Here is a 15,813-nt window from a genome sequence, read left to right as displayed (position 1 = left end):
TAGATCGCTCCATAGACATGTTGTAAGTTTGAAATTAAAACAAACAAACAAAAGAAAACCTTAAATCTTCTGTTCGATTCAATGTTTATAAAACAATAAGACATGAATACTTCCTGTAGTTTTACAGGCATAAAGTCATTTGGGAACTAGCAGAGGTGCCACTGCGGCAAACAAGAGGCTGGGTTATGACAGGGCTACCTTTCATTAAACTTTTTCAAATATCACAGGGTCAATTTGTCAAAAAACAAAATAATAAGGTTAACATGTAAATGATCAACTGACATTAAAGTACAAATGTACATGTCCGTTCTCCCTCCTTGGCAAGTCAATGGTAAAACTGTGGTTTGTCTCTTGATAAAAACAGTTGGGGTTTGATCAATAGCATTTTCTCATCAAGTGTGTAAAATTAAGCCATACCAGTAGGATGACATTTTTGAAACTGCACATTATGAGCAGAAACTTTAAAATTTGTTTGTTTTAGCACTTTATTGTGACTGTACGAAAAATCAGTAAATAAAATAATAAACACTTGTTTTGTGAAACACATTTGGCCAGAGGTAAGATGATCCCATGCCTTTTTTTTTTTTTTAACTCTTTTTTCTTTTACATTGCCCAATTTGTGTCTTGGGCAAGGGTTCAATAAATAAGTATGTTTGTGAAATTTTTCACTTGAGGAATAAAAATGTGTCCACTGTTGAGCTGTGAGGATCTTTACCTTGTCAAGATACACTAAATACACTGGATCAAGCTCTAATAAAAACAAAAACAAGTCCAAAAAGACTTATCCAATGCAAAAAAAACAAAACAAAAAAAACATGTTTTTTTGTTCAGTAGTTTACCCAAATTCACATTCTCAACATCAGACAGAATTTTGTGCAAAATAAAGAAAACAAAGGTGCAAATAAATAAAAACCAGATGCATACACTCAGTTTCCTTTCCACAAGGTTTTAGTTTGATCCATTAGCTGTACAGTGGCTGACAGTTCAAAATGAATTATCTATCTACACATCTATGGACTCTGCACCACCACAGGCAATGTTTTAAAAAAAAAAAAAAAAGAACATTTTTTCTTTTAAATATAAAATGTGTCCCAGCCTTGTGGCAAAGACATGTCTCCATCAAAAAGCAGTCCACTCTGGTTCAAACTCTGCCCCAGTTCTGGTCACAATCCCACTTGATTATTATTATTATTGTTATCATTATTCACAGCCTCTCTGGATCCTCCATAAACACTGCAAAGTCCCACCTCCTCAAACACTTGATAACAATAGCAGCAGGAGCTGGACCCAGCATCCATTCAGCACAGGGGGTGGGGGGGTGGGAGCGGGGGTGGGTGACTAATAGTCTGCAACACATTCAGAGTTCACCTCGACTCATATCGTCCCCTAGAATTGAGATAGACAACTGTCCTGGTCTCAGCTGTAGAGAAGACTTGTTGGGTCTCAGCTGGGCGTGAGGTTTTCAGATGTGAGGTGGTGGTGACGGTTGAAAATCTATGAGTTGCTGGCGGCATTCTCATTGCTAGGTGAGCTCGGGGAGGAAGAGGAGGAGGAGGAGGGAGAGAAGTTCATTCCTGATAACCCCGGTGGGTCTGTGGCTGTATTCTGTCCACTAAGACTCTTCCTGCACACAGGACACGTATCATGCTGTGGGAAAAAACAAGGATGAACAAGAGTCCTTAGGCTGTTCACCATCAATATATCAACACATTCAGATGACCGTCTTATTCTGGACAATCGATGACATCCTACAAGTGAAGCACAGATGTTAGAGATGACCTGATCGTCCTTTTCTCTGCCCTCAATTTGAATCAGTCAATAGCAAGCGTGTTCCAATAAAGTCCCAATTTAATATTTTTATTTTCCAACATCATAAAACTGCACTGTGCACAGCTACTCCAGCAACTCCAAGTCAAATATGATTGATCAATTGACCAGAGTTCAGAAGGTGTAGTTAAGAATGGGGATGCCATCAAGATTGATGCCGCTATACAGGTTGTAAGTCAACAACATATTCATGTAAAAAAAGAGATAAGTTCTTCTAGAAACCAATACAACAGATTTACATGTCACCTGTAAATTAAATAGGTGGGGCTGTTTTGTCACTCGTTACTTATTGGTTTGGGCAAAAACAAAATAAAACATCACAATGAGCGGCTGAATGAATAAAATAAAATAGGTAATACAATCTAATTATCAGTGAACATCCTCCATCCAATAATTTCTTTAGTAGTTTCCTAATGTTATTATAGTGCTTTTACAGTGTCATAGCATGAACAGTATCATTCTGAACAGCTTTTCTTCATTCCCAGTATTAAGAAAATACTGACTTTGATATGTAATTTGACAACAGCTGCTGATATACATACCTGTTCCAGCCATGGTACTATACAGTCATTGTGAAACAAGTGATTGCATGGCAGTTGTCTGACACTCTCCTCAACGCTGTAGTCTTCTTTGCACACAGGACACTCTAAACCAGCACCTGCACAAACAGAGAACGACAACACTGTCTGTGTGTGTGTGTGTGTGTGTGTGTGTGTGTGTGTGAGACCTTCAGTCACATGCATCAGCTGTATGGACAATTGTGAACACACTGATTCTGTTTGTTTGTTCAGGCAGTGTTATGCAGTGTACGTGCAAATTCAGGCACTTCACTACCACTACTAAAACCATAAAAGTTAAAATAGATGTACAGTATATATATATACACATATTTATATATATGTACACACAGACACACACACATTGTGTGTGTGTATATATACATATATACATACACACAAAACGCATATATACAAACTGTATATATACATATACCTTTGTGCACTTGACAATGATGATATAAAACTAAAAACCAAAAACAAAATGTAAGACATATTTTCACTTTGTGTTTGTTGTCAGCTGTCTTCTTGTTATAGGGAAAATACTGTTATTGAATTGGCTTAAAGGCCTGGGAAATGGCATTGTTTTATATTTGGTGTGCTTAGATGACTTGGTTGTAGTGACATGAAGTGTATGCATGGAGCCAGTACAAAGAACAATGCTGATCAAAAAAGATGTTTTCTGTTCTGATAGATCAGTCAGAAAGGAAGCACAGATGCTTCTGGTGCAGACTGGATAAGATACAATGAGTGTGTAACTGTAAGTGAGAGCTATGTACATATGGGGACTTACCCACATGTTCCTCTGTAATAGAGATGGTGGGTAAACTCTTTATTCTTTCTCTGTCTGCAGGCGGAGGACCAGTGTTTTCAAACTGGTTCAATAACTACAAGTGAAAAAAGGCAGAAGTGCATTAAATGGCATACATCATTGTTCTGTGAGAACCAAGTTTTCTATAAAACGCCATCCTCTTCCAGTATGACGCTACACTACATGTCTGATAGATGTCTGATTTAAAGGAAGACTTCTTTGCAAAGTTTAGGGCTGTGCAGCCCGGTATCATTTCATTGCTATAAAATTAATTTAAATATCATTATTGTGAATTACTAATTATGATACTACTGTATAAATGCAACTATTCCTGGGGCCCCAATGAAAAGGCTCTCGGGACACTGAAGCTGACTAATTGATAAGTAGATTTATTTCCAGTGTAATGTAAAGAAAGCACATTTTGTACCTGTGTAATGATAGCATCAAGTCCATTGGCGCCCCAGGCGTAGTCCATTGGATTCGAATGTAACATGCCCCTGCCAAACAAGAAGAAAAACAACAAGTAAGAAACATTTTTTTCAGTATTTTTCAGCTCAGTGACATATAACAACAAAACAAATGTGCATCTGTTTCTTCTGCTTACCATGGTCCCATTCCAATGTTTGGCATGGCTGTAGGTGCTATGATTCCATTTACTAGCTGCTGGATAATTCTGGAAATCAGGAAAAAAAAAACAGCACAAAAAACAATATTTTCAGTGAGCATTTGCTGAATCAAACCGAGAAATTCAACTTGCTTTCTCACCTATACTGGACAAATGGAAAATGGCTGTGCGTATTTATAATTTCATGGTCACAGAAATATATCTCAACTTAAGTCAGATGGTAACAATAAATATTTATAGTTAAGTAATTATAGGAATAGCAAGTCTTTGCTATTGAAATGGTTATAATGAATACTGTATGTGTTATATTTTTTGAATGAATGCATCACAGATCACTTCATGGTATCTTTATTGGGTCTGTTAGCTAAGCAAGGTTCTACATTATGTTTAGCTGTATCTTAACACATCATGTCACTATATTCTAGAAATGTAAATAATATTGTTAAATATTGTCTACCGTTACATGAGAAGCACATATTACTCACACAAGAGAAGCAGACTTTTTACCTGTAATCTCTTGTGTCCCACACCAACCCCACACACACACACACACACACACACACACACACACACACACACACACACACACACACACACACACACACACACACACACACACACACACACACACACACACACACACACACACACACACAAAATGTCTCACCCTTCTAATGTGGGCACTCCTTCATGGCGCGTACCCTGTCTTCGAGGAACATGTCGACCCCGTGGTTGCCGTGCACTGTATCGTTGCCGTGATGCCATTTCCCGTTCTCTCCTGTTTTCTGTCTCTCGGTTGTCCTCTGTGGGTAGCCGTGTTCGCAGGTCAAAGTTTTCATCAAAAATCCCAAGTGCAAACGGACCATACCCAGAGGGAAATGTGAATAAGTGTTGGTGATCCATATTCTAGAAGAAAAATACAGAGGCAATGTCAAATCATGGTGCAATGTGCAAAATGTTTTCCTAGATGAGCTGATTCTGCAAATTCCACTGACCTCAAAGGCTGAGCGGTTCTGATCAGTGGAGGAGGATGTGGATGCGGACCCATTTTCAGTACTGCAGGATCACAGAGGTGAAGGAAGCAAAAAAGGTGAGACTTAAATATCAAATTAATAAGATTCATGAGGCACAATAATCCTCCATACCTTCTTTCCTCAGGCAATTCCTCAATGAAACCAGATTCACAGCGTGGACAGGTGTAGTCCTACAGTGAAAATAGAATTAGATCATATTATACTATACAGTTTAGTTTAGTGTGTTAGACAGGTGTTGATTCAACTTTATGGTTATTTTGAAGGCTGTGAGGTGCTGTTTAATTGTATAGTGTTATACTGAGTTGTGTTACTTATATTTACCCTACCCTGACTCATATAAACTGGGTGAATAGAATAGTACAAGCACCTCTCAGTGTATCACAATACACTGACAGCACCAAAAACTACAGCCTTAAAAAATGACTGAAAACACTTCAAACTGCCAACTAAGGATGATAATTATAACCTTGTAAACAAATAGGCTCTGTTGTATCAGAACACATTAGTTTTGGATAATTTAACATGTGTCTAGTAAACTGGCAACTGGTTTATCTAATAATAAAAAATACATACCTTCCTATTACGTCTCTATGAAGTGCAGACTACGCTAGTGTTGATGTAGAGCATAACGGCAATCAGTAACATCCATCACAGATGTCTTATTTCCAGTACATTCAGCCAGCTTGTGATTTCACAAAATGTGATCTCCTGAGAATACTCCGTCACACAGACAGGTAAGCACCCTGCTTACTGTCTGTAAAGTAACTGTTACTGTAACGTTCAAGAAGCTTCCCATGAATAGCTTGACAACAGACTGTGGTGGTAGGCAGGCTGATGTCACAACACTTCTCTTTGCGCTATAATCACAATCAGCCAAGAAGCAATCCTTGTGGAAAAGAACTATCAGTGGAATTTTTATATCAGCTGACTGAAACATTAATAAAAACCAAAACCCGCTAACTGGACGCTTTCTTCTCTTAGCTAGCTCGCTGATGTTAAACGCCACTACTAGAGACCTGTCAAGCTGTTAGGCTGAACTCAATCGGGCTGCTATTCAGCATACTGCGATATACCTGATATTATCCCTATAAATCACAAGATCACAACGTGAGCGTCCCCACCAACTTAATTACTACTACTTGACTGTCACTAGACCGTTGGTGCTAATTAGCGTAGCTGAACAGCAGCAGTCAGTCGACATGACTCGTTGAGCGACACAAACACACACACACGTACACAAGTAAGTCCATGACAAAACAAATATAATTTCTCGTTTTTCAAGTCTCTTTGAACCTTACCGGTAAACGTGGGCTAATCTCTGCTGAACACCGGTGACAAAAAAACCGGCAGGGCCGTGGGGGAGCTTCAGCCATTTCTAAGCAGGAGACCAATTCGTAAGTACGGACGGGCAGCAACGAGGGACAAGAAGACCGGACTTGCAAAGGGAAAGACGCGATGAAAACGGAAACGTGTTTACATACGTAACATCACCATGGCAGCTACACAAAATTACTAAGAAGAGGAGTTCCGGTTGAACATTTCCTTCAAAATAAAAACGTCGCATATAAAAAAAATCAACATCCATTACGAGACCTTGAAATGATTCAATATTTACATTTTTTTTTGTTTGTTTTATTATTTACTATTTGCCATTTTCATGCTACATATACTATGTTTAACAGAGGTCATATATAACCTGTCATTGTTCTTTCAAAGGATGTTAGTGCTTTCCACAAGATATGTTCCTATAACACACTTAAATCTAGACCCCAGTCTGTAGAAGAATCATGATAGTCCCTTATTTTCAACCACAAGACATTCAGGCTAAGATTTTGAGAATGCAATGCACACAATAGAGTTTCTACAAAGACTGTGCTCCAAATATTAGTGTGATGTGAAAGTACAGTTCTCAGGGGTATGTTATGTACATTATGCCAGCTGAAAGTGATTAAGTATTTAAGGAGCTTTATGTTAACCCAACATCACTGAAGGTAGGTGATCTCACAGAACACAGTATCGTATTGATATGATTATTTATTGAATTCATCATCAAACCAGTCAAACAAAGGGAGTGTGGGTAAAAAAAAAGGTGCATAAAATAGCGCCTATTAAAAACTTAACAATATGTGTGGGTGACATGGACAAGAGCCTAATTTTTACAGCATTTTTTCACATCATCATGTATGTATTATGTGCATTATGAATATTTGTTGTATATTTACCAAAGTATCCAAAATCAAACAGTGCAAATAAGAAGACTGTCATTTAAGAATTTTGAAACAAGGATTGACACACTATTTAGTTTTAGGATTTACTCCTGACTCAGCCTGTTAGGAGTTACTATTAGTCTTAGGATACATACTGATGGGATATTGGAAACGTCTATCTGTATAATATAATTCAACTGATTGAGTGGGTCACATTATTCATTTTACCAGAATTAATAATACCTGGTACAAGCTGAATATTATTTGACTTTGTATTGCAAGAAAAGTGTAGTTTCAGTCATAGTCTTGGGGTCATGTTGGCTAGTAGAATAATGCTTTTATTCTAGACAACTATGACCGGAAGTCTAAGTCAGCCTCTATGTCAGCTACACTGTAACGGCGAGAGGCTTATTGTAGTCCGTGAGCGTTGCTTTCGAATATATTCCTATTCCTGCTACGGCCATGGAGTCTAGCGATGCAGGTAAATCTTCACTGAGAAATTGAGTGAGATGCCAACGCTAAATATGCCCATAGTGAAGTTAGCCAGGATAGCCGTAAACGTTAACTAGCTTATGTAGCCGCTTGTTGGCGTAACCAGTGAACAGCGTTAGCTAGCTTTAGCTGTCGGGTTAGCTGAAATAGATAATCATAAAGCGAGAAAATCGGAATTATATTTACTTAACTCAATAATTATCCGTCTTTTCTAAGATCTACAACCTGTAATATCCACATGTAAACACACGCCAGTCAATTTTAACCGCTGTTTGAAGTTGTTTCTTTTGTTGAATGATTTAGATAAGCTTTCTTGTTCGCCAGTCTGTAATGGCTAACTACATGGCAAAGTTATTATATTACATATTATAGTTCCGTATTGATCTGCTTTCAGGTATTTATAACCTATGAATATCAATTTGATACAAATGTCACTGCAACATTTTAAATCAGAAAATATCTCAACTCCCAACTAAATGTTGTCATTTTACTGCATTTTCCCTTTTATGTTTGTTCAGGCCGAGGGGGATGGAAGTCCAAGCCTGCCCAGCCACAGAAAAACAAGATGAACATGAATATTCTCCGTCAAGAGAAGCTCATAGCTCAGAAGAAGAAAGAGATTGAGGCCAGAATGGCAGAACAAGCAAAAGTTAATGTGCAAACCACTAGCAAGCCCTTGCCCCCAAGGTCAGGACACACTCATACAGGATACACAAGCCCACAAGTTGTTACAGACATGTAAATATTAAATGAATGCTATATGCTTATGTATATTTTTATATTACAGTTTTTCAAGTACTGTCAGTTAGTGTTGTGATGCATGATGGTTTTGCATTGTTTTATACTAACATTGACTTAATGCTTTTTTTGATCCCAGTAGTTCTCCCAGTCTACAAGGAGCCTCTTCTAACAAGTTTGCAAATGATGGAAGTTTCTTACAACAGTTCATGAAGATGCAGAAGGAGAAATCCACCAATGTGCCAGGTTAGTTCTGTTATCTACACAGTTTCAACCAAAAGATCGCTGTCATGTTTTTGTCATATCTTTATCATAAGTAACATATTATTATCATGCGTTGCAGTGAAATTTAGCACAACAACAGGGACTCTGTGGAACATGGAATAGCTGTGACCCTGTGGTTTTGGCTCTTGTAAAAGACAAATAAAGAGGTCCTTGACAGCTGTACAGTGTATGGGAGGTAGAGGCTCTTTAAGAGGGCATCCTCACCCGAATACTATGGCAGGACCGTGAACATTACCTTACCTTACTTGTGTTGATTGCCTGCCAAATTTTCTGGTTGAGGAAGAGTTCTAACCAACAGTAACAGAAATAATAGTAGCATTTAGCCCAGTAGGTTAAGACTAGTACTAGATTTTTGTAATGTGTGCCCTTTTACTATTTCTAGGTTCCACCAGTGATACCAAAACTCCTTCAACCTTAAATTCATTGCCAGGAGGAAACACACTTCACAAGAAGAGCATTCTTGTTGGAAAGCGGCCTGGCCTTGGAGTCAGTAGCATGCTTAGTCAGTTCAAGAGCTACTCACAGTCCAAGAAGAATCCCGTTCTCAGCCAGAGGCCGAGTGTGTTTTGTTCTCCAGATGGTGAAGATGAGGAAGAAGATGCCGATTACTCCAGATTCTTAGAGATGAAAGGTAATTCAAAGCCTGTGTTTTTCAGTGTTTCTCTGGACAACTCCATGGCTTGGGACATTTCAGTACATCTTCGTACTCAAGTGGTACAGTTGCCTTGTGATTGGCATGTTGTCATAGGTGCCTTTACAGTAAATATACTCATAGCCTGCTTAAAGTCTCTCCCCCAGAGGATTCAGACACCAGACTCATTATCGACAAGATGGCCTCTTTTGTGGCAGAGGGGGGACCTGAACTGGAGAGAAAAGCCAGGGAAGACTACAAGGACAATCCTGTTTTCTTGTAAGTCTGAAGGACATGCTTATCTAGATGTATTTTATCCATACAGTGTTTTCAAATGTATTTGTTTTCAACTGTTATCATTCTCTTTCAGATTTTTATATGATAAGAGCAGTATGGATTATCTCTACTACAAAAAAAGAGTTGCAGAAATGAGAAAGGATTTTCTAAGACCTGAGAATACATCAGATATTGGTAAGATTATTTCTTCTCACCCTCTGTCTCTGTTTTCTCTCTCACACCTTTCCAATTACAAAAATTCAATTGCATTGGTGTGTACAGTATATTGTTAGTATAGTTTCTAGCTATCACAATATGACCTCATTTGCACATCCATATATATTAGGATGATTATTATTTAAATGATAATTTTAAGAACCTTTAATTCATGTGTATGTGTTTATTTTCAAGTCAGTGTACTTCCTTTATAGATACATATAGATGCATACAGTTCTTTACTGTCCAGTAAAAGTGACCTGGACAGGAGCAACCTGACATTTCTCAATTTTCAATAACAGAGTATATGTTTATACAGTATAAGTATTGAAATGTAATGATATGCACATGCGACTCTTCTTTGAGGTCTCTACCTTGAGTAAAACTGTGTTATTCATAGAAGTCTTCAGTTACATTTTAAAAAGGGATGAAAAAACATCTGCATACTGGCTTTCAAGGCCACACCATCATACAAAAATAATTTCTAGTCAAGGTACCAATCTGGTTCATTATCAAACTGCTTCTTATTTAAGACTGTGCTCATACAGGTCATGGCTTTTTCAGTTTTTCTCTTATTGTCTTATGTTTTAATAAACCATATTTGTTTGTTTGAAATCTGCAAACAGCGTAATAACTGTTTCACCAGTAAATGGTGAAATATACTATTTTGTCCATATCACTCACCCTTGAGTTATGCCTAATTGGATCAAAATTTAAAGATGAAGTAAAGATTCTAGTCTTAAATTGTGCACAACATTAGACATGCAGATACAAGTTGTACAGTGTAGCCATATTGTATGTGGTGGAGCCACTCACTTTAGGCTTTATTTGTTCTTCATTTGCTACAATAAAAGCCTCACATCCATACAGTTCCCCATTCACCACCCCTGTCCCCCTTGCTCCTCCTTCCTCTTCTTATCCCCTATTGGCTCTAGACTGGTGGTGTGTGAGGGCCAGTTGAGTACGGTACAGTAGTAGAGTGTGAATTGAGTCCCAGTACTGATAGGCTGCTTAAAGTCTCCCCCCCAGTGGACGCGGAAACCCAGCAGGTGGCTGAGAAGCTGGCCAGGTTTGTGGCGGAGGGTGGCCCTGAGGTGGAAGCCATCGCTGCTGAACGCAACAGAGACAACCCTGCCTTCAGGTCAGTCACTATTATCTGACTTTTTTCCTAATTATGACATATTGTGTTTTTTTCTTTTTTAATTAAAGCCTGGTTGTACTTTGATAGCTTTTAACCTAACATAAAATGTCTACTGTCCTTCCTACAGTTTCTTGTATGATCACCAAAGTCCAGCCCATCGCTTCTACAAAGAGAAAGTACAGGAGTATCGTGCTGCAGCCTCCCAGAGCTCTTCACCTCCTGCAGAAGAGTCAAGGGCAGATGTTCAGCGACCAAATGCTCTGCTATTACCAAGAATCCCCCCACCGCTGAACCCAGCATCTCTACCACCAGTTCAGGAGTCAGACACTCCACCCGTCAAACGGAAGAGGAAGAGCAGATGGGGTTCTGAAGAAGACAAAGTCGAGTTGCCCATTCCTCCCGTCATTGTTCCTCAGGAGATTAATGTTCCAGACCCTAACACACCTTCTCTCTCTGGTACATGAACTTGTATTATACATATTGCACAAATGTGCACATACTAGTATTTTTGGACTCCACTGTATATACTGTATATATATTGATTTGCTATTTTTGCCACACTATCAGCTGATCCAGTTGATAATTTGTTAATAAATGAATATAAACATTCTTGGTTTTAAAGCCCAGGAGCTGAGAGGTCTTGGTTATAAGAAGGGGAAGCCTCTTGGTCTGGTTGGAGTGACAGAACTATCTGAGGACCAGAAGAGACAAATCAAAGAACAACAAGAGGTAGGAAAATGCCAACTGAATGTGCATTTTTAACTATACCTGAATTCCACTCACAGTCAAAGATTAGTTAGAGCAGTCAAAAAGCACTGTGATGACTGGTCAATCACGCCTTAAAGTCAGGATTATTAGTCCCTGTAATGTACTATCTGTATATATGTTGCTGACCGTGCGTGTGTGATGTTTTCTCACACACTCTGTAGATGCAAGAGATGTATGACATGATCATGAAGCACAAGCGTGCAATGGCAGAGATGCAGGTAATGTGGGAAAAGGCCATGAGAGATCATCAACATGAATATGACAGTGATGAAGAAGTGGACCAGCAGGCAGGCACCTGGGAGCATCGTCTCCGAAAGATGGAAATGGAAAAGACACGTGGTAAGGCTGACCATCAGCATGGAGAATTATTAAACTGTAACACTAGCAGAGGTTGATGATTGATAATCAGTTTTTTATCAAGGTGATGAGATAGATCCTTGCTGTAAAAAAATAAATGTCTATTTTTCCAGAGTGGGCAGAATCTTTGACAGAAATGGGTAAAGGGAAACACTTTATTGGAGATTTCCTGCCTCCTGAAGAGCTGGAGAAGTTCATGGAGACCTTCAAGGCGCTCAAGGTCCGTTTTACTCTGAATTCATTTGTTCTCCAGCCTAACAATGAATAATTCTACTGTTTTTCAACTACAATGGTCGCCTCTGTCAATTAAACTGTAAAACCTTCATACATTTTTAGTATAATTTGTGCTAGCAATTAGTCATTAAGTGTCGCCCATGCAAAACTTGGTAGGACTGGGTTCAGTTTTAAATGCGTAAACATGATTGTTATCATCCACCCATGCCTCTATTTTCAAGCTGCTTGTCCAGGTCAGGGGCACTGTAGCATCAGCCATCGGAGCAACACAGACGTCTCTTTTCCCAGCAAATTCCTCTAGCTCTGCCTCAGGGACCCCCAGGAGGAGATTATAATTGCCACTTGTTTAATTGAAACTCAGTTTAACTCGATTTGGCAATGTTGTAGAAACCACACTTATTTTATCCCTTGAAGAGTTTCAAAGTTGAAAACAGCACAGCATGCAAACAGAATTTTTTTTTAGGTGAGTGTGGTGCCAGTGTCATTGGAAGTTATTGAAAAGTCAGCGGTCACATAAGACCCAGGATGTAATTGTTAAACGCCACACAGCAAACTACTTGAGCGTAAGTAAATATAAACAAAGAACAAAGTCGTTCTTGGAAAAATAAAATTTCTTGGGTTATGGTAGCACTACTCAAGTTTCTGCAGGTTGTATTCTGTGAAGACAGATCATCCCTGCTGTACTAAACAGACTTCGATGACAAGCAGAGTTCATTTTCCCTTTCCCTGTTAAATCAACTGAATAATAAAATAAATTTTGCTCGCCTATGCTAGATTACTTAATTACTAAATTAAAAATATATTTTTTTTACTCAAACTTGGATTCTGAATGACCCCTATTGGACACTAAGAAAAGCTAAAGTTGTATTGAAACAGATTTTAGAAAGATTAAAAATTATATTGACAATAAGACAGTGAAATGGTGCAACTCCAATGTGTATGGCATGAATGCAACTTAAGTCTTCTTGACTTGCAGGAGGGCCGGGACCCAGACTACTCAGAATACAAAGAATTTAAGTTGACGGTGGAGAACCTTGGCTTCCGAATGCTCATGAAGATGGGCTGGAAGGAAGGTGAAGGCCTTGGCAGTGAAGGACAGGGAATCAAGGCTCCCGTCAACAAGTGAGCATCCATCCATATTCTGTTTACCATACATTGAAATCACTGCAGTAATAATATGACCTTCACCATGTTGGATTGTTTTCAATGTCCATATATACACGTTTCCCTCAGTTTAGTTTAAGAGGTTATCTCACTGACACTCTCTCACGAACACCATCAAATAACACATAATTATGCCTCAGGCCCTGGCTGTTGCTGGCGCATAGGCATCATGTTTTCTGTTTGTCCGTCCTATTCTCGTGAATGTGATTTCTCAGTAATGCTGTGAGGGAATTTCTTGGCACAAACATTCACTTGGACTCAAGGATGAACTGATTATATTTTGGTGGTCAATGTCACAGTGACCTCACACAGTTTTGGCCTTGTGAACATGATATCTGTGTAAATAAAAGTAAGTAAAAGTAACAGTAAATCAACCAATCAGAACATGGCTACAAACTGGCAGGGAAATCCATTAAGACAGAAAATACATCAAATACAGGCAGAAAGTATCTTTCATAAAGGTACTCATATATTTGTAAATGACTAGCTCCTGAAAATAATGACCAAGTCAATAAAACAAAGGGCACAGTAGACAACACAACAGAAACAGTTTATGGGTCTTTATTTCCACCAACAGTTGTTTATTTGTGGACTGTGAAATCATTTTTATTTGCACAAAGTGAACAATACACTCTGGACTATCTCACAAGTCTACCTCTGCAACTAGATCACTGCGTGCCATTGTGCATCTTTACACCTAAATGGGCTTTTTTCACAGTAGACTTGTCATAGACGGAAAATCACAGGTGTTACTAATAACATTAGTGGTGGCTCTGTTCTATTTATGTGTCCCAGTAAGTCGTGACAGTGAGTCAGCATGAACATTACCAGGACCCTGAAACTGAAGCAGCTAAATGGAAATCAACCATTATTCAATTTGTTAATTACACCTATGCTTTTCTTACTGTGACATGTCAAGGTGTCTTCTGTGAAAAAGACCTATACTTAAGTATACTTAAGTTTGCGTATCCAGATAGACAACAACAGTAATGTTTTGATAGCTATCAAATTACTGCACCGACATGAAAGTAGGAACTAAGTTTGGGTGTCTCTCTGTCCCACTCTAGGGGAACTACAGCTATGAATGGAGCAGGTTTAGGAGTGGACCGTCCAGCTGAACTCATAAAAAGTGATGATGAATACGATGCTTTTAGAAAGAGGATGATGCTTGCTTACCGCTTCAGGCCCAACCCTCTGGTAACATCACATTGTTTTCTGTTTGTTGTATGCTGTGAATTTGTGAATCTGTGAATTTATTGTACCATTGAAGATTATGTTACCTAATGTGTAATAGTACGCAGAAATCCATACTTGTTAAGTAGTATAATTAACTATAGAAAATTGACACTTCCATTTCCTGTGCTGCAGATCAACTCAACGTTGTGTCTTTGCAATACTATTTGAATTTAATTTGTGTTTTTTTTTTCTTTCTGCAGAATAATCCACGGAGACCATATTACTGATGTAGAGGACTGAACACTTGGTCTTGTTTACCATAACTTAAAAGCTGGTCTCTCCAGTTGCCACAGCTCTGCTTAGTTGTGAAATGGACACCATTGCACAGTAGAATTTTTGAAATTTGAAATGTGTGTGTGCGGGAGGGTAATGAAGTTTGAGAAACATTGGTAAATCCATTACATTTGACTGTTTTCTTTAAATGTCTGATCACCTGTTTTGTTACTTCAATTTAATACTGTAACAACTTTAAATATGTAAAGACTTGCATCACCTGACTTCCATGGTAATATCATTTTTGTATAAGCATTTTGTTCCCTTTCATTGCTTGACTTGATTTTGCATTCCAACTAAATAACACAGTTCTGTATTAGTACATGACCTTATGTATTACTGCATTCAGTATTTTTCCTCACTATGCTCTAACGTAACTTTTGCTTCCTTTCATTTTATGCTTCAGTGTTCACAATTAAAAATGGCCAGTTACTGAAATGTGTGGTCACAGATATGTTTTAACAAATGTGGCAAACTATAACTACTGTACTTATCTCTTCATTAGGAAATAAGCTAATAAAATAAGCTAAGATAAACTCTTTCAGTTTATGGCACACCTGTGTGCCAAGTGCAGGTAATTACCCAAACGTTTTGATTATTGCCATCAGTATTGATCTCTGTGTGGCTCTGGACAGAAGCGAGTCATTGAGAAGAGTTGACCAGGCTCAAGCAGCCAGAGGTGAGCAGGGTGACAGATCAGTGAAATCAGACCTTCAGTTTGCCATTCCCCAGGGTGGTTTACGTGGGATAAATATAACTCCAAAATCCCAGCTAAGCAAGAGCCACTCTGGTGTTGGCCACAGCATCAGTCAGAGGCAACTTAAGCCATAGTACAAGGTAAACTAAGGCATTGGTTAGTTAGTGGTATAGTGAGGTTTTTAGTTGGATGTAGGGGTGCAACTAATGGTTATTATCATAGTCTTCAATTGTTTGGTCTATAA

General features: G+C 38.5%; 2 protein-coding genes across 3 annotated transcripts; one reads left to right on the top strand and one right to left on the bottom strand.

Annotated features, from left to right (window-relative positions):
- Nucleotides 1-67: 67 nt before the first annotated feature.
- rnf126 (ring finger protein 126) lies at nt 68-6,306 on the bottom strand. The gene is made up of 9 exons (XM_056391663.1): nt 6,153-6,306; nt 4,966-5,024; nt 4,816-4,876; nt 4,488-4,726; nt 3,800-3,868; nt 3,623-3,692; nt 3,178-3,271; nt 2,370-2,485; nt 68-1,647 (listed from the first exon to the last, which is right to left on the bottom strand). Exons 1-9 carry the CDS (start codon nt 6,225-6,227, stop codon nt 1,495-1,497), a joined length of 936 nt encoding a protein of 311 aa, XP_056247638.1. The 5' UTR covers nt 6,228-6,306; the 3' UTR covers nt 68-1,494.
- A 1,118-nt stretch (nt 6,307-7,424) lies between these two features.
- On the top strand, nt 7,425-15,310 carry sugp1 (SURP and G patch domain containing 1). Of its 2 annotated transcripts, none has more exons than XM_056390782.1 (14): nt 7,425-7,542; nt 8,072-8,240; nt 8,434-8,537; nt 8,959-9,207; nt 9,363-9,486; nt 9,578-9,678; nt 10,717-10,840; nt 10,968-11,296; nt 11,463-11,569; nt 11,770-11,947; nt 12,079-12,185; nt 13,176-13,321; nt 14,431-14,560; nt 14,800-15,310. In XM_056390782.1, exons 1-14 carry the CDS (start codon nt 7,524-7,526, stop codon nt 14,824-14,826), a joined length of 1,914 nt encoding a protein of 637 aa, XP_056246757.1. In that variant the 5' UTR covers nt 7,425-7,523; the 3' UTR covers nt 14,827-15,310. The 2 variants fall into 2 exon arrangements, with proteins under 2 accessions (XP_056246757.1, XP_056246756.1); XM_056390781.1 differs by having other exon boundaries at nt 8,431-8,537.
- The last annotated feature ends 503 nt before the right edge of the window (nt 15,311-15,813 follow it).

Source organism: Seriola aureovittata, chromosome 12, assembly GCF_021018895.1.
Source record: "Seriola aureovittata isolate HTS-2021-v1 ecotype China chromosome 12, ASM2101889v1, whole genome shotgun sequence".
Classification (NCBI taxonomy): Eukaryota; Metazoa; Chordata; class Actinopteri; order Carangiformes; family Carangidae; genus Seriola; species Seriola aureovittata.
The sequence above is the reverse complement of the archived record's forward strand: the minus strand, read 5'-3'. Positions and strand labels throughout refer to the sequence as shown.